This window comes from Triturus cristatus, chromosome 3_1 (assembly GCF_964204655.1).
Source record: "Triturus cristatus chromosome 3_1, aTriCri1.1, whole genome shotgun sequence".
Lineage (NCBI taxonomy): Eukaryota > Metazoa > Chordata > Amphibia > Caudata > Salamandridae > Triturus > Triturus cristatus.
The window spans coordinates 110,228,089-110,247,849 of record NC_140583.1 but is presented as its reverse complement, the minus strand read 5'-3'; the positions used below and the strand labels follow the sequence as shown (position 1 = coordinate 110,247,849).

Genomic DNA, 19,761 nt, shown 5'->3' with positions numbered 1-19,761 from the left:
CTCGATGCAGTATTTTAAGCTGCACCAGCCTCAGACGCGACGGGATCGCAACCTCCTTAGGAGAGGAAACAGCAGACTGCCAATCCTCGTCATCCAACTCGAGGCCATCCCTAGCCCACTGGTCCCTCAACCCCAGAAGCATATCCGCCCGGACGTTGATCAGTTTCTTATAGATGAGCGAGATCGTGCTCTCGGGAATATGGCCATCAAGGACCCGGTCCTCCAAAGGAGAGGACTCGGGCACCTTCTCACCCTCTATGAGGACTGATCGGAGGGCGTGACGCACCTGAATATAGCGGAAAGACTCAGATGGCCCCAGTTCATACTCCTTCTGCAACTCTTCAAAGGGCTTCACCCTCCCCTTAATCAGGACATCTCCGACCCTGGAGATGCCGATCAAGTCCCATTTGTCAAAGCCTTTTGTGTGCCAAAGCCTACCCAGTCTCTCAGATTCAAATAGCGGGGTAGCGAGGGTGAGCCTATCCTTCCAGCCCAGCGAGTCAGTTGCCATCTTCCACACTCGCACCGCCACCGCAGTGGGCCCCGTGAGGGACGAGTCCAATGACCGCGAATACAACGCCCTGTAATAGTTACCACCACGCAGCAACCACCTGTCCATGGCATACCCAGGGCTGAGGGCAGGGCCATAAAACCCATGATTGATCGCTCTCAGCTGGGTGGCCCAATAGTACCGACGGATGTCTGGGAGCGCAATGCCCCCGTCGTACCATGGAAGCGTCAACTTTGCGATAGCTATTCGCGGCCGCCCATCCCAAAGCAACGTTCGTTGGAGGCCTTCGACCTCCCAGCCATGGCACTGTTAATGGTGGGTGGCAGTTGATTATAGTAATGGGGTGCAGGCCTTTTTACCCAACTGGGAAGGCTGCCTGTTAGATATGTGTACTTGGTCATGATAGGGTATCCTAATTATATGTTGTGTGACTGAGACCACTAGGGTACCTGAGCAATGTGTTAACGCTCACCAGGGTAGCCCATATCTATGTAGCTCCTAAGGCTATAAGGTGCTTAATTGGGTTAGCTGCTGTGTCTAGGTCTTACTATATGCTCCTTCCATCCTCTCCTCCCTCACTCCCCAGACCTCTCCTCCACCCCGTCCAACCCACTTTCCTGCATTGCTCTCTTCAGGTTTCCCTCCTGGTGTAATTCTTCATCCATCAAACTTTGAGTTCACAATCTTTGATTAGAGTTTGAAGGATGTTGTATGCTCACTGGCCTGTACCAAGCAATTTCCAGTAGGTCAATCTGTAGGTTCACAAGGGGCACCTGAATAATGAATATGGCCAAAGTCTGGCCAGGGCTCGACACCTTACATCGAGAGATGTGCTCCTTGAGCATCCCCTGCATCAGTTGTCCTGTTCTACTTTAAAAGGAAAATGCCACAGCAAACACCTGGTTCACCAACAGCCGCTTTGAAGAGGTATGGAATTTAAAGGGTGACAACTCCGATGTGGCTAGTTGCTATAGAGCTGTTACACACCAGTAAGGAAAATACAGTTTTATCACGATTAGCTACTCCCATAATGTTTGAGGCCGACTTTGAATTTGATAGGACAGTTGACTGCATGTCTACTGTGATGCTGGTGGTTATAAGCAGATCACTTGACTAGCTAAGTATTCGTTATTTACCTTAAGTAGGTTTTGGCACTTTTTGGAGGAAGGCCTGCACCAGAGGTAGAATCGGCAGGCTCCCCCTTTGAGTAAAAGGACTATATCCCCTGGACTTTGTTTAGTAACAATCACTGTCCTTAATAAAATAAGGACCAAACCTAAGTCAACCAATCGGAACATACCACCCTTTAGAACCTTCCTGAGAGAATCTGCAGTGCCTCAGATTTCCTACCGCATGTCGTGCTAGGGAGTCTCCACTATGCACTGCTCAGTTTCTGCCAATCGCAACTAGCTGAAGAAGATTTTCACTCCGTTGTTTCTCTACATTGGTAGTTTTTCTCTACAGCTAACTCTACTTGTTATTTTGGTGCTTCAAACAGGTTTTCACCATGCTAGAGACACCAAAGAAGGGGCTCTTCAGATCCTGTGGCACACGTAAGAACAATAGGTTACACATCGATGAACCTCATAAAGACTGTACATACTGTCTCTATCCAGAGCACAAAACAAGGGACTGATAGGTAGGTCACTCGTTTTCTATTAGGACCTTAAAGGATAGGAAAGGAGTCTCCTTCTATGGCTGCAGAGCCTCAGATCCAGAGTCAATCCATGCACACTTAGCATGTTCTCCACCCAGGCTACTTTACAGTCTGGGGGGTGAACATGCCTAGGCCCCCATACCCTGGCTAAGCACCGAACCACGTCACTAAGACCAATCACAACGCTGCATTGCAGCGTTGTGATTTGCTCAGAGTAGCCTTGGTGGTTCCTGTTTTTCCTGGACGCTGAGGAGAGACAACGTGGGAGAGACGCGGCGATAAGGTAAGTTGTTTTCTTTTTTTCTTATACCTTCCTACACCACCCCCCTCCCCTTCGGAACCACCTCTGGTCTGTGCCGGCTGCGACTGCCTTGCGCGATTAGACTTAGCTTATGCTTCTATTAAGGTGCATCTCGTCGCCATTTCTTGTTTTCAGAGATCATCCAGCGTGCCATTTTTGTGGTCTTTGAGGCTCATTATACAGTTCCTCAAAGGATTGTTCGGAGTATCTCCGCCAGTTAGACGTCCTCCTCGTGAGTGACAACTCAATACAGTATTGACATAACTAACTAAACATCCTTTCGAACCAATCCATTAAGAAGATATAAAATCTCTCTCCTGGACAGTGGCCTACCTACTCTCTTTCACCTCTACACGCAGAGTGAGATTCAAGTGTTTACCATCCAAGAGCAATTTCTTCAGGTCAGAGAGGTCAGGGTTCTTTTACGTACTAACCCAAAATTCATTCCTAAAGTCCAATCGGAATTTCATCTCCATGAACCTGTAATTCTCAAAACATTTTTTCCATCCCCTCAAATGTCAGTCGAGCGAGCGCTTCACTCACTAGATAACAAGGGGTGCTTAAAGTTTTACTGGGACAGAACTGTAGTTTTTCGAAAAACCAGCCAACTTTTTGTTGCCTAGTTTTTCGAAAAACCAGCCAACTTTTTGTTGCCTACAGTGCACCAAAAAGGTTTTTCCACTAACCAAGCAAAGCATATCTAGATGGGTATCCAGAGCCATTATTTTACTGTCATCAAAAAGGTAGGATGGCTTTTGAACTCTAAAGTACGGGCTCATTCCACAAGAGCCATATCCACTTCCATGGCATTATTTGCCTGGGTGTCGTTACCAAATATCTGCCATGCAGGAACCTGAAAAAGTGCACACTCCTTCACGCAACATTACTGTGTGGATTCAGACGTCCTCAGGGATGCAGCAGTGGGGCAAGCAGTTCTATGACCTCTTTCCAATAAAGATGAGCTATCTCAGTCTTCCCACCATTTGCTTAAATTGTTTACGCACATTTGTCTCTGCTATGTCTGCAGTTTTTCTGTATTATGGTTTTCACCATTGTGATATATGGTATCTAGACAAAATGTGCTGGTTACTGCTTTCTATTCGGATTCAAGCATGTGAATCCATTAAAGTTCCAATACTAGAGTAAGAAAATAAGTTCTTACTTGTAATTGTAATTCTCCAGTATTGAAATATTTCATAGATTCACATGCGACCCACCCACCTTTCCAGAGAAGCTCGCCTTTATTTCTCTCAGTGTGATGCTAGGCATTCACACTACTACTTTAAAAATCAAAGGAACTACAGATTCTCTCAGGAAGGTTCTAAAGGGTGGTATGCTTTGATTAGTTTACGACGGGGAATGATTCAAGCATGTGAATCTATGAAAGTCCCAATACTGGAGAGCTACAGTTACAGGTAAGTAACTTATTTTCTTCCTTTCAATGCAGGAACAGCATAGAACCTGCCTTTTTTAGCCAGTGCCCTAGTCTGCCGCATTGCAGAACATTGCTGAGAGAAGACTAAATCCTCAGTGCCTTAGTAACATAGCTGTTCCTCCATTTTTTGGTTAAAAGATCCCTTTGAAACCTTTCCCAAAAAAAATTTCTCAACGTCTTTTGGGTCAAGAGACATTTTCCAGCCTTTTTTTGACAGGAATTGATTTTTATTTCATCATGTCAAAGGTGTCTTCACTATTCGTGAAGTATCTTAACTGTGGCAAGAACAAAGCTGAGTCGCAACCTCGCATCCTCTGCATAGTATGCCTTCTGGAAGACCATCGTCCAGAAGATTGGGATCGCTGCAGAAAGATGTCAAGGACAAGTAGAGGATCAGAGTGCTAGGTCTTCAGACTTAAAGACCCAGCCCCAGGTAGTCAAGAGTGAAGAGGAGGTATTTTACCACCTACCTCTGGAAACACTTCCTGCTCTAAAGACTACACAAGAGGTAGATCCAAATCGCGCCGAAAATCACATGGAAAACAACAGTCCCGTTCAACATTGAGACCTATGACATCGAGATCGGGTACTGTAGCAACTTACTTGCCGTATAAAAGAGGTGCCATCAAAACATCACAGTAAGTCAACTATAACGCAGATCCATTCATTGACGTAGAGTCAACCTCCTTTGACATAGGGACCACCAACAGAGACGTCCAGGCATGAGGTACAATCTCATTCAGAGCCAAGACCCCTGTCTTCGGCAGCTTCACTTTATCACAGGCACACAACAGACTGGTATCGCCACCTCTAAAGAAGACCAGCACCACATTCCACAGACTCTGGAATATTCAAGAGCATATTCTCCCACAAGGAAGGTTAGTCCTATAGTGCATATTCTGCTACTCCTTCCCCAAAAGAAACTCAGACTTTGAGGTTTTCTCCTAACAAACCATTCTCCAGCGACACCTTGGGTCCTTTTACTCCGGCTAGCAAAGTCATTAAGCGGTCAAGGGGTCGTACTAAGTCTAGGGCACCAAGAAGATCTAAAACACCTAGGCAGTCTATTTCCCCAAAGAGTTCAGATCTTGTTCAAAGTGCCACAGACATCATAGTGGAAGATTGTCTTTGCGCAGAACCTCAAGACAAAGACACTATGCATCTTCAACACATTTTATATGCTCTTCGATTAGAGCGTATTCTCCAACGCTATCTGACTCTCCTCCCAGGGTGTCACCCATAGAGGACATTAACACTTTTAATGCAGTAACTGTTTATTGTTCACAGATCATTGGATAATATTATCTACAGAATTGATATTGTACTTTAATGTATGAAAACCAATAAAATCTAGTAAAAAAAAAAAAGTCAACACTTTTTTAATGCAGTGTTGGTCAGAGGGGATTCAAAATTGAACATCCCCTTTCAAACACCTTAGTGATTTTCGAGATCATTAATAATAGTTTCTTCAAGGCCTTAATAAGCCATTGGTTATTGGTATTTTAGACCCAGCCATGTAGTTCTTAACTGCAGCTTCTGCAAAGTCGACTCCTTACAGTCTACTTAAAAATATAAAACCCCGGATACCTCATCTTTTTAAGAACAGATCCTACTCCGGATTTGGTTGTTATCTCAGCTGTTCAAAGATCTCATACAGTAGCTCCTTCTTTCACTGTGCCTCCAGAGAACAAAGGCAAATTAATGGACTCCGCTGTAATAAAATATGTGGCACAGCAGCCACTTCCATATAAACAGCTAATGCAACTGCTTGCTGGGTTGCTATGACAGGGCCTTTGTGACTCTCTCCAGAGACTCGCTGAAAAACTTCCAAAGGATGACAAACAAGATTTTCAGGAAATCTTGTAAGAGGTCATGATCAATGTTCCCTCTAATTTTTTTCCTCTGTGTGCGGCAATGTAGTGTCTCTGTGTGCTGCAACTGTGGCTATGTGCACCAGGAACCACACCGCACATGTGTGCAGCGCCAAATATCACTACAAACGTTTGCTTAAAACCCTAGCAGCCCAGCTCTGTTAAGATGAGACATTTTATTCCTCTGTCTGATGTAACATTTCTTAAGGATTTTGAGTGCCAGGGCCAAACTTATTTCTAGGGCCCCTGATTAGAACAGCTTTGGATTTATGATCCAATTTCAGCTTTTTTCATGTCCTTTTTGGCCAGGTCACCGACACTGCAGAGGCACACTGGTTCAAATTCTAAATGTGCTTCCATGTAATATTCAGGGATAGTAGTATGTGTTTTCAAAATTGTAACATAGCCAGAAGGAAAAGGAGAAGAGACTAGTGAGAAATGGGATTTAGTGGCGGAGAAAGGGGGAGAGGGGAACAAAGTAGAAAAAAAGTCAGGGCGCAAAGATGAGAAATGGGGAAGGGGTAATTAAGAAATTGGTAAGAGGGACGGAAAGAGAAAGGCAGCCAGATGGTTTGGAGAACTGGCACGGAGAACGGAAAACCGGTAAGAGAGAAAGCAAAGAACAGGCAGCGAGAGAGAAATGGAGACAAGAATGGGATGGGGAGAAGGGGAAAGTGGGCAAACGTGGAGCGGTACTGATATGAGGAAGAAGAAAAAGAAGAGAAAGAGACGGCGAGAGTAGCTGGGGAGTGGAAGAAAAAAGGACAATAGATGTCAGAGAAGACAGCAAGTTTGGTATGGCAACGCTTCAGAAGTAGCGTCTCTGCATATCAACGTTGGGGGGGGGGGTTCTATAAGGAGACTTTTTCGCCATCTTGTCATTTCTAAACGCTTGCACTATGTAACCGTGCTCAACTGAACGAACTAAGAAGGGTGGATGGCTGGTTAGGCCCTGCCAAGATTTTTAATCTTGCCAAAATGCAGGACTAAGCAGATGGCAGCTGCAAGTGTGTAAATGACTGATCCATCTGTCGGGAGTATTCTCTTCACTAACACTCGCTTCCCTTCTCTTTTTGAAACTCAGGGGCAGCAACATTGTTGTGGTGTCACCAGGGCTTTAAGTGGAAGCTTTTTCAATATTATATGAAAGCAATAGTTGCTGCTTATTTATCTCATGCAACTAACAACTACTGACAAAGCCAATAGTCCGACTTGTTGTAGGTATGATGTTACTGGTTGTATCATATATCTGGATGCAATGACAGAAACAGGAAAATACAAGTTGTGGGGCACACTATGTCAAGCACAGAAAAGTTTAAAAACTCACACAATCACCCCGCAGCCCATCTCTATTAGGAAGAGAAATGCAGCAAGTCTACAAACACGGCCTGTGCTTTACACGCCATGTTTGTAGAGTTGCTGTATTTCTTTTCTTAATAGAGCGCAGCTGATTGTGTGGCTTTGTTGAAGTTTTCAGGTTAATCGCAGCGCTCGTCTGGAGCTGCAATTAACAAGAAAACTTTCAGATGAAGTGAAACGGGATGACTACGAGTGGGCCGGGGCATAGAGGCTTTTATAGGTCAGAAAAGTGATCACTGAACTGCTATGCAACTTTCAAATCCTTGAAAAAATACAAACTTAGACCAACATTCCAACACTGAAAAGAGATCTGTGAAAACCTGCACCATCACTGCACTGTTACATCACGTAGTCCCTTGGAATGCTCAGGTCACAGCTCATCATGCATAAAAAACACACTCTTTTAGATGTCAGTTTCTCAAGACAATAACAGAACAATAATTAAGACCCTAAAAAAGTCTCTGCTCCTCCACTGCTCAAGACTACTGTTACCATCATCAGCGTCTCACTGGGTCAAGGTTCATCTTGTCAATTCTACAGACTTGTCATAATGAGCACCTACATTAAAAAAAATTGAGAAATACCACAAGGAATTCCCCTTTATTCTTTCCAGGTTTAATGGGGTCAGAGGAAGGAACAATCACCCTACAATTTGAAAAATATTTAGAAGCAAGCCAACTGTTGAATTCCCATTAGTCACTTTTCTGTCCCAACCACAGTACGGAAGGTGCACTACTAGATGTATGGCAAGCTCCTATCACAAGACAGTCTGCTTAACCTGATGAATTCCAGAGCTGAGTTTTGTACAGAAGATCACCCCCTTTCGCCCTAATATATGTAAGTACAAAAAAGCGAATCTCATTAACAGTCAAACTGCTTCTTGTTAAAATGTCACATCTTGTCAAAAGGGATTGTTAAAACTGTACTACCAGCGTGACCATAACAGACACTCAAGCAAGTCTGTCATTGGCAGCCTCATCACAACTAGAAAGATGGCTGGAGAGTTTTGCTGGTTTCAAATTCAGATGGATTTGATTTATACCAGCCACTGTTGCTACTTATTTATCTTACGCAACTAGCAACCACTTACAAAGTCAATAGTCTGACTTGTAGGTATGATCAGGGCTTTAAGTGCGTCGGGTCTCACCGGTGCTGAGCACTGGCAGTTTTTTAAAGGGGGCCTCGAAACGGGTCTCTATCGAGCTCTGTTTTATGCCTTGGCACAGGCAGTCTGTTTTTTTTCCAGACTGCAGTGACACTAGGCACAGCGACGTGCGCGTGCTCACACTGCTCACTTCTCACTAGTAGAGAAGTTAGGGCATGACATCATGCCTGATGAGCCTTGTAGGTAGGGTGACCAGGTGACCCGGATTTGTCTGGACAGTACCGGTTTTTTAACAGTTGTCCCGGCAGATTTTGGGAAAAGTGGCTCATGTCCTGGTTTTTTGAGAGGGTGAACTGAAAACAAGAGAGGCATGTTTTTTAGGTGTTCCAAAGCAGGGCTAGTAAGCAGATGTTATAAGTAAGCAGTTTAATTAACAGGCATGATGCTGGGTTTTAAAAATTACATTTTATTATTTTTCTTAGTGCCTGTTCTGTGTTTCTAGGAGGGTGAGTACTGTCATTATTTGCCACTTTATTGGTGTAAATTTGTGGCCCTTCCTCTATTTTTGCGAAATGTCCAGTTTTTCGGATCACACACTCTAGTCACCCTACTTGTAGGGGATAGGGAATTCTTTAGTGAGTCATTTTCTCTCTGGATTTCCCTTCACTTTTTGAAACTAAGGAGCAGCAACATTGTTGTGGTGTCACCATGGCTTTAAGTTGAAGCCTTTTTTATATATATATATAGATATATATATATATATAGAGAGACTGAGAGCGCGAGAGACTGAGAGCGCGAGAGACTGAGAGCGCGAGAGACTGAGAGCGCGAGAGACTGAGAGCGCGAGAGACTGAGAGCGCGAGAGACTGAGAGCGCGAGAGACAGAGCGCGAGAGAGAGCGCGACTGACACACAGAGACAGAGAGAGACACAGACTGAGAGAGAGAGACGCAGAGACTGAGAGAGACGCAGAGACTGAGAGAGAGAGACGCAGAGACTGAGAGAGAGACGCAGAGACTGAGAGAGAGACGCAGAGACTGAGAGAGAGACGCAGAGACTGAGAGAGAGACGCAGAGACTGAGAGAGAGACGCAGAGACTGAGAGAGAGACGCCGAGACTGGGAGAGAGACACCGAGACTGAGAGAGAGACACCGAGACTGAGAGAGAGACACCGAGACTGAGAGAGAGACACCGAGAGACACAGAGAGAGACACCGAGAGACACAGAGAGAGACACCGAGAGACTGAGAGAGAGACACCGAGAGACTGAGAGAGAGACACAGAGACTGAGAGAGAGACACCGAGAGACACAGAGAGAGACACCGAGAGACACAGAGAGAGACACCGAGAGACACAGAGAGAGACACCGAGAGACACAGAGAGAGACACCGAGAGACTGAGAGAGAGACACCGAGAGACTGAGAGAGAGACACCGAGAGACTGAGAGAGAGACACAGAGAGACTGAAAGAGAGACACAGAGAGACACAGAGAGACACAGAGAGACACAGAGAGACACAGAGAGACACAGAGAGACACAGAGAGACACAGAGAGACACAGAGAGACACAGAGAGACTGAGAGAGAGACACAGAGAGACTGAGAGAGAGACACAGAGAGACTGAGAGAGAGACACAGAGAGACTGAGAGAGAGACACAGAGAGACTGAGAGAGAGACACAGAGAGACTGAGAGAGAGACACAGAGAGACTGAGAGAGAGACACAGAGAGACTGAGAGAGAGACACAGAGAGACTGAGAGAGAGACACAGAGAGACTGAGAGAGAGACACAGAGAGACTGAGAGAGAGACACAGAGAGACTGAAAGAGAGACACAGAGAGACACGGAGAGACACGGAGAGACACGGAGAGACACGGAGAGACACGGAGAGACACAGAGAGACACAGAGAGACACAGAGAGACACAGAGAGACACAGAGAGACACAGAGAGACACAGAGAGACACAGAGAGACACAGAGAGACACAGAGAGACACAGAGAGACACAGAGAGACACAGAGAGACACAGAGAGACACAGAGAGACACAGAGAGACACAGAGAGACACAGAGAGACACAGAGAGACACAGAGAGACACAGAGAGACACAGAGAGACACAGAGAGACACAGAGAGACTGAGAGAGAGACACAGAGAGACACAGAGAGACACAGAGAGACACAGAGAGACACAGAGAGACACAGAGAGACACAGAGAGACTGAGAGAGAGACACAGAGAGACTGAGAGAGAGACACAGAGAGACTGAGAGAGAGACACAGAGAGACTGAGAGAGAGACACAGAGAGACTGAGAGAGAGACACAGAGAGACTGAGAGAGAGACACAGAGAGACAGAGAGAGAGACACAGAGAGACTGAGAGAGAGACACAGAGAGACTGAGAGAGAGACACAGAGAGACTGAGAGAGAGACACCGAGAGACTGAGAGAGAGACAGAGAGACTGAGAGAGAGACAGAGAGACTGAGAGAGAGACACAGAGACTGAGAGAGAGACACAGAGAGACTGAGAGAGAGAGACAGAGAGACTGAGAGAGAGACACAGAGAGAGACACAGAGAGAGAGACAGAGAGACTGAGAGAGAGACACAGAGAGAGACACAGAGAGAGACACAGAGAGAGACACAGAGAGACAGAGAGACTGAGAGAGAGACACAGAGACTGAGAGAGAGACGCAGAGACTGAGAGAGAGACGCAGAGACTGAGAGAGAGACGCAGAGACTGAGAGAGAGACAGAGAGACTGAGAGAGAGACACAGAGAGACTGAGAGAGAGAGACACAGAGACTGAGAGAGAGAGACACAGACTGAGAGAGAGAGACACAGAGACTGAGAGAGAGAGACACAGAGACTGAGAGAGAGAGACACAGAGACTGAGAGAGAGAGACACAGAGACTGAGAGAGAGAGACACAGAGACTGAGAGAGAGAGACACAGAGACTGAGAGACAGAGACACAGAGACTGAGAGAGAGAGACACAGAGACTGAATGAGCGCGACTGACTGTGCGACTGACTGTGCGACTGACTGTGCGACTGACTGTGCGACTGACTGTGCGACTGACTGTGCGACTGACTGTGCGACTGACTGTGCGAGAGACACTGAGAGACACTGAGACACAGACACTGAGAGACTGAGAGAGAGACACAGAGACTGAGAGACTGAGAGAGAGACACAGAGACTGAGAGACTGAGAGAGAGACACAGAGACTGAGAGACTGAGAGAGAGACACAGAGAGACTGAGAGAGAGACACAGAGACTGAGAGAGAGACACAGAGAGACTGAGAGAGAGACACAGAGAGACTGAGAGAGAGACACAGAGAGACTGAGAGAGAGACACAGAGAGACTGAGAGAGAGACACAGAGAGACTGAGAGAGAGACACAGAGAGACTGAGAGAGAGACACAGAGACTGAGAGAGAGACACAGAGACTGAGAGAGAGACACAGAGACTGAGAGAGAGACACAGAGACTGAGAGAGAGAGACACAGAGACTGAATGAGCGCGACTGACTGTGCGACTGACTGTGCGACTGACTGTGCGACTGACTGTGCGACTGACTGTGCGACTGACTGTGCGACTGACTGTGCGACTGACTGTGCGACTGACTGTGCGAGAGACACTGAGAGACACTGAGACACAGACACTGAGAGACTGAGAGAGAGACACAGAGACTGAGAGACTGAGAGAGAGACACAGAGACTGAGAGACTGAGAGAGAGACACAGAGACTGAGAGACTGAGAGAGAGACACAGAGAGACTGAGAGAGAGACACAGAGACTGAGAGAGAGACACAGAGAGACTGAGAGAGAGACACAGAGAGACTGAGAGAGAGACACAGAGAGACTGAGAGAGAGACACAGAGAGACTGAGAGAGAGACACAGAGAGACTGAGAGAGAGACACAGAGAGACTGAGAGAGAGACACAGAGACTGAGAGAGAGACACAGAGACTGAGAGAGAGACACAGAGACTGAGAGAGAGACACAGAGACTGAGAGAGAGACACAGAGACTGAGAGAGAGACACAGAGACTGAGAGAGAGACACAGAGACTGAGAGAGAGACACAGAGACTGAGAGAGAGACACAGAGAGACTGAGAGAGAGCGACAGAGAGAGCGACAGAGAGAGACACAGAGAGACTGAGACAGAGAGACTGAGACAGAGAGACTGAGACAGAGAGACTGAGACAGAGAGACTGAGACAGAGAGACTGAGACAGAGAGACTGAGACAGAGAGACTGAGACAGAGAGACTGAGACAGAGAGACTGAGACAGAGAGACTGAGACAGAGAGACTGAGACAGAGAGACTGAGACAGAGAGACTGAGACAGAGAGACTGAGACAGAGAGACTGAGACAGAGAGACTGAGACAGAGAGACTGAGACAGAGAGACTGAGACAGAGAGACTGAGACAGAGAGACTGAGACAGAGAGACTGAGACAGAGAGACTGAGACAGAGAGACTGAGACAGAGAGACTGAGACAGAGAGACTGAGACAGAGAGACTGAGACAGAGAGACTGAGACAGAGAGACTGAGACAGAGAGACTGAGACAGAGAGACTGAGACAGAGAGACTGAGACAGAGAGACTGAGACAGAGAGACTGAGACAGAGAGACTGAGACAGAGAGACTGAGACAGAGAGACTGAGACAGAGAGACTGAGACAGAGAGACTGAGACAGAGAGACTGAGACAGAGAGACTGAGACAGAGAGACTGAGACAGAGAGACTGAGACAGAGAGACTGAGACAGAGAGACTGAGACAGAGAGACTGAGACAGAGAGACTGAGACAGAGAGACTGAGAGAGAGAGAGAGAGAGAGAGAGAGACAGAGAGTGAGAGACCGAGAGTGAGAGACCGAGAGTGAGAGACCGAGAGTGAGAGACCGAGAGTGAGAGACCGAGAGTGAGAGACCGAGAGTGAGAGACCGAGAGTGAGAGACCGAGAGTGAGAGACCGAGAGTGAGAGACCGAGAGTGAGAGACCGAGAGTGAGAGACCGAGAGTGAGAGACCGAGAGTGAGAGACCGAGAGTGAGAGACCGAGAGTGAGAGACCGAGAGTGAGAGACCGAGAGTGAGAGACCGAGAGTGAGAGACCGAGAGTGAGAGACCGAGAGTGAGAGACAGAGAGTGAGAGACAGAGAGTGAGAGACAGAGAGTGAGAGACAGAGAGTGAGAGACAGAGAGTGAGAGACAGAGAGTGAGAGACAGAGAGTGAGAGACAGAGAGTGAGAGACAGAGAGTGAGAGACAGAGAGTGAGAGACAGAGAGTGAGAGAGAGACTCTGACTGAGAGAGAGACTCTGACTGAGAGAGAGACTCTGACTGAGAGAGAGAGACTGAGAGAGAGAGACTGAGAGAGAGACTCTGACTGAGAGAGAGAGACTGAGAGAGAGACTCTGACTGAGAGAGAGAGCGACTGAGAGAGAGAGCGACTGAGAGAGAGAGCGACTGAGAGAGAGAGCGACTGAGAGAGAGACTCTGACTGAGAGAGAGAGAGACTGAGAGAGAGAGAGACTGAGAGAGAGACTCTGACTGAGAGAGAGAGACTGAGAGAGAGACTCTGACTGAGAGAGAGACTCTGACTGAGAGAGAGAGACTGAGAGAGAGACTCTGACTGAGAGAGAGAGACTGAGAGAGAGACTCTGACTGAGAGAGAGAGACTGAGAGAGAGACTCTGACTGAGAGAGAGAGACTGAGAGAGAGACTCTGACTGAGAGACTCTGACTGAGAGAGAGACTCTGAGAGAGCGAGACTGAGAGAGAGACTGACTGACCGAATCGGAAAATAATTCCAAGAAGGGTAAAGGTCGGCCGAGGATATGAAACGGAAATAGTAAAGAAAGAGAGAAAGGGAGGCAATATGAACAAGCATTGGCCGCGAGCAAAAAGAAAACTCTCGACCGGGAGCACAAGGAGAAGAAGAAACAAGCATTGGCTGCGAGCAAAAAGAAAATGTGCGGCCGCGACCGAGAGTTGTGTGCAGGCGCGAGCAAAAATAAAATAAAAAATAAAGTCACAGGGCAACATCCCAGAATGCAGTTTGTTTTTAAATTGAAACTCTGGCATGAAGGAGAGTGGTTCCTGTGATCTGTTATGGGGCTGGTATTCGGTTTGATGGTGGAGACAGTCGTCTATGTTTGGAAATGATGGTCGTCGGGGCGAAGATTGTCTCAGGTGACAAATGTTTTTTTGAGAACTACGAAATATGCTCTTTCTTCGAATCTAGAACCTGAAGGTAGAAAACCCCAATAGGTTTGCAGACAAACATGCGCGTATTTGAATCTGAAAGGTTTAGTCTGTAACCAGGAGGTGAGCCTGCTTCCTGCTGCAGGCTGGACTTTTCTCCAGCTGGCCTGGTGCTTCCAGCAAGGATAGGGTAATGATACCTGCAGCGGAGGACACAGAGGGCTCTGTCTATCTATTTATATGCCCCTGGCTCTGTCATAAAACATACCTTGTAAATAGTGAAAGGAGACCTGGCCCTGGCGATGAGGGGGGAGAAGGAAGGAGGTAGGGAGTCAAAAGGGAGAGGGGAGAAAGGAACGGCAAAGGTGGAAGAGAGGAGAGACCGGATAGAGTGAGACAAGTGAAAGGAGAGCTGGGAGACGGGGAGAGGGCAAAGAAAGCGAAGTGAGAAGCAGAGAGTGGATGAACGGAGGGAGGGGATGAGAGATGGGCTCGGAAAATAAGTCCGAGAAGGGTAAAGGTCGGCTGAGGATATGAAACGGAAATAGTAAAGAAAGGGAGGCAATATGAACAAGCATTGGCCGCGAGCAAAAAGAAAACGTGCGGCCGCGACTGGGAGCACCAGGAGAAGAAGAAACAAGCATTGGCCACAAGTAAAAAGAAAACGTGCGGCCGCAACCTGGAGTTGTGTGCGCGCGGGAGCAAAAATAAAATTTAAGGAATCACGCGAGTGGTGCCCCACGCGTGCACAGGGAGAGCGAGAGGAAAGCCAGATGGCGCCTCTGCGCTGCACAGGGCCGTGAAATGATCGCGATGCACTTAATGACCCGTGACGGAGGAAAAACAGAATGCGGCTGCCCGCGTGCACACACGCATAACCACAAGCTTGAGGCCACCAAAAGCCTGTGGTAGCACTTTCAAAACCCGCTTACTAAATGTCTCGCAGAGCAGCGCATGCGCTGGCTCAGCCAAGACCTAAAAAACGATAATGGCTCTTTAATGAAATATTCCTATTTCGTAAATATGTAAAGCTGCTACATGGAGATCAATAAATACATTTATTAGACATTGTCTCGATTCAGATTCAAGAGCTGATGCACAAGTAGGTCAGGCCTTTTTAAGGAATCTATTTGCATAATACCTGATATCTTCATGTTTTTCGTCTTGTCTGCCAAAACCTTATGGTGGGGTGAGATTGCTATTCTATTCCGCTATAATGGCTTGAAAAGGAACCCCTGGAAGAGAAGAGAAGGGAAAGTTTCTTACCTGTAATCCCGGTTTTCTTCCAAAGAATTCCTCATCAAAGTCATAAGCAACGTTCCACCTCCACAGACAATGCTAAAATACAGATTTGTTTTGTGACGATTCCTTCATCTGCGTAAACATTAACTGTCCTAACAGTCACCCCTGGAGCTAGGGTGAACCCTTAAAGGTACAGTGCCATTTTAATGCCTGGCCGCATAGCATAGGTTTTACGATGGGCCTGTTTCCTTTAGTTTCTTTCATTTTAAACGAGGTTTGTGACATATATTTCTTATCACTTTTTGAAATCTTTTTTTTCTCCAATTGGGAAATAATTTTTAAAATGAAACTTGGCCATGTCAGCTGAAGAGGGAAAAAAAAATTACACAGAGCGTTTAAGTGTAGGATATTCTTTACTCGAAGAGTTCAGCATGACGCGTTTCAATCTGTATCAAGGTCTTAATCATATGCAAATGTGGTATAATTAGTTGTTTGCCTTTAAAGAAAGTAAAATGCATAACGATGGAACGCAGACTCATTTATAGATCTCAAAAGTCTCGCTATAATACATTTAAGATCCGTGAAAAGTATTACCTGAGACTCTGATTCAAATAAACCAGAAATGTCCCCATGCTTTTGGTAATTTGCAAGTAAAAAGTCACTTGATGGTTCACTTCACAGACTCCAATAACCATAATGCATTGCATTAGCCAGATTGTCAGTTCATTTTAATTAAAACGAGTCTACACACCTCCACCACCAAGTTCATGTCCATTTTTTAATATGTAATAGTAGAAGTCTGGCAATGGTAAACATTGCTGCATAAAGGGAACCAATGGCAACATTCAGCAGGCAACAGTTATGGGTTTACTATATCAGCTTTGACTGGGCAGAAGCCTACACTGAAGGCTGCTTGGGAGGTCGACTGGCGATTAGCTTTCACAAAGGACTTGTATTAAAAATAAAAAGTGTTATTGACCGGAGTAATTACTGAAAAAACTGTATGTAAAACCTTTTGTTACTAAGAGTCCCAACGAGTTTCTTTTGTTTGTTTGATTTAGTATTTGTTCTCCTAAATGTAGGTTCGCGCATTCTATACTCAAGTGCTGAATGAAGAGGAGCGCCAGAGATTGTGCGAGAACATTGCTGGGCATCTGAAAGGTGCTCAGCTTTTCATCCAGAAGCGAGCTGTAAGTATACTTTTAAATCTGTGTATGCTGTGACTGTTATTGGAGAAGGGGGTGGTAGAGGTGGCTGAGGAGGAGGAGATGAGAGACTGGAGGGGACTGATTCAGAATAATAGAGACTAGGGCAACTGAAACCTGTTTCAGCGATTCAGCTCACCCTGCATTGAAACATGTTTATCGCCTAGGCAGTGCTTACGCTGTCTCTTCAAGACAGGCTGTGTTCAGGGCATGGTATTGAAGCTCCGCCCACTTTCCGTCCATCTTTTTAATCTGCTCCTGTCACTGTCCTTTGTAAATGGTGGCTTTTCATTGGTCAATAGGCTTAGTAGTTCCTTCTTAGTACCGCCTTTTATCTTCTTGTAACCTCCCTTGAGGACACCCGTTGCATGTGTTGCGCTGTACATTTTAGTGACAGCCTAGGAGCACTATTTTCTTGATTGTCTTTCTACTGCCTGCAACACGTGTTCCCACAACGCTTTTTTGTTTTTTTTATTTAACCATCGCAGCACGCCTCAGCTGGAATAATAGTGTCCGTGCCTTTCGTTTCTTAGTTGCTAACGCGTGACTATTTTTTCTGTTTTTGTACTTTCGTTACAATGGTGGCAACCACACTTTAGCTTTAAACATCTTAACCTAAAGCGTGGGTGACGCTTCTCAACGCCTTTTTTTTTTTCTATTTCTTTACTTATGAAGCAATTTCAGCACTCACACTGTAGCCTAAGCTAAAGTGGGGGTGCCCCCATTGTAATAAAAGTAAATAAATAGAAAAAAAAGAGTGCAGGAGCCATTTTTTTCTATTTGTGTCCTTTTGTAATAATCGCAGCACCCACACTTTATCTTTAAACATCTTAAGCTAAAGCGCGGGTGCCGCGATTGCTTCAAAAGTAAAGAAAGAAAATAAAATGTTTTTGCCTATTTATTTATTTATTTTTGAAGCTATCTTGGCTTTAAAAATAGCTTTTTAAAGCCATTAAGATGTTTAAAGCCGAGATTGATTTGCAATGCAATAGCTATCGCATTACTGAAAGTTTGAGCTATTGGCGCTGTATTATTCAAATTTCAGTAATGCGAGACCTATTGCTTTGAAAAAGCTTTTTTTTCATATACAGGCTGCCAGCGCCCCTGTTTAACACATTCTCCCTCTCCCATGTACTTCACACCTAGCCACCCTCAGCCCATCACCTTTAGTTTACCACCGGCGGGCATGAGCGGAGGCGTGGTGATTCAGGTGAGGATGAGAGAGGAGTGGGGAAGTTTGTGTAATCGGCCAAGCCATGCGGATGAACACAAACAGCTCCTTGTCACAATTTCACTTGGCAGCAGTGAGGAAGATGAGGTTGCACAGGAGTCAGGATAGGAGTCTAGAGCAGCTAAACTCTGTTAATTGTTTTGTAAAAGTGAACATCTTCCAGCTTTCTACTCGTATACTGTTTGCAAGTACAAAACAAGTGCTTCTTTAACCCCTTCGCTGCTAGGCCTTTTCCCCTCCTGTGCTAAGCCTTTTTTGGGCTATTTGGGGTAGTGCGCGCTTAGGCCCCTGTAACTTTTTGACCACATTAGGTATCCATGCCAAATTTGCGTCCTTTTCTTCCAACATCTTGGTGATTCTAAAGGTACCCAGGGTTTGTGGATTCTCCTAGAGGGTTCCCAGAAATTAGTCAAAATACAGCAACATTTTGTTTTTTTTGTGAAAAATGGGAAAAACGGGCTGCAAATGAAAGCTTCTGGGGTTTTCTCTGCAAATGGTATCAAAAAAGGGTTTGTGGGGCTGAAATCACCTTTTCTCCAGCTTTTAGGGAATGACAGAATTTTGTTAGAAAACCAACATTTTTTACACAGTTTTGGCATTTTTCTGGGACATACCCTATTTTTGCTATTTTTTGTGCTTTCAACCTCCTTCCAGTTAATGGTAGAAATGGGTACAAAAACAATAATGGATCCTGGAAGGCTATACATTTTTGAAAAGTAGACAAAATTCTGAATTCAGCAAGGGGTCATTTGTGTAGATCCATCAAGGTTTCTTTATAGAAACTTACAGGTAAATATAGGAAAAATTAAAAATTTGTTGAAAAAAGCAGCCTTTTGAGTACACGTTTTCACCTGTAACTTCTTCGAATTATGACATCTCTTTGAAAGCAATGTACCGTTACATAGGTGGACCTTCCTGGTTGTGGGGACATATATGACTTGTAGGTTCACCAAGAGCCCAACGAACCCAGAGTAGAAAACTGAGCAGCATTTTGTAATGTTTTTTTTTTTGTTCCGGGTATATAGCAATTATTGTGGGAAAATGTATACATGGAAAAATCGGTATGAAAGACACCTATGTATTTCTGAAATGGGAACAAATTACAGAGTTTAGAAACCGTGCATATTTGCACATTTTCGAAATTGGGAATACTCATATTTGCATGACAATTATTGGTCATTTTTCAAAATGACTTTTTTTTTACACAATGTCTTTCATTTGGAAGGGAGAAATGCATCAAAAATCAATAGGTAATAACAGTTGCTTTACAAATCTGAACTACCCTAAGTCTCCCGATAAAAATGGTACCTCACTTGTGTGGGTAGGCATAGTGCCCACGACAGGAAGTGGCTCAAAACCTAAGGTGAACGCACCACATTTTCACACTGAAAATTTACACTTTTTTTGCGAAGAGTCTAGCTGTAGTTTTTGAACCCTAGCCCTGCCGGCACCTAGGGAAACCTAGCAAACCTATACATTTTTGAAAACTAGACACCCAGGGGAATCCAGGATGGGGTGACTTGACTGCCTCCCACCATGGTCTGTTACCCAGAATCCCTTGCAAACGTAAAAAATTGACAAAAAAAACACATTTTCCCCACATTTCTGTGATGGAAAGTTCTGGAATCTGCGTGGATCCACAAATTTCCACCCACCCCGCG

The 19,761-nt window shown here is 45.5% G+C and overlaps 1 protein-coding gene across 1 annotated transcript in view; it reads left to right on the top strand.

Moving 5' to 3' along the window:
- Positions 1 to 19,761, top strand: part of LOC146859794 (catalase) — a 408,907-nt gene that overhangs the window by 356,657 nt on the left and 32,489 nt on the right. Inside the window, exon 11 of the mRNA XM_085643517.1 lies at positions 16,747 to 16,854. Coding sequence (XP_085499643.1) covers positions 16,747 to 16,854 — 108 coding nt within the window. The remainder of the gene's footprint in view (positions 1 to 16,746; positions 16,855 to 19,761) is intronic.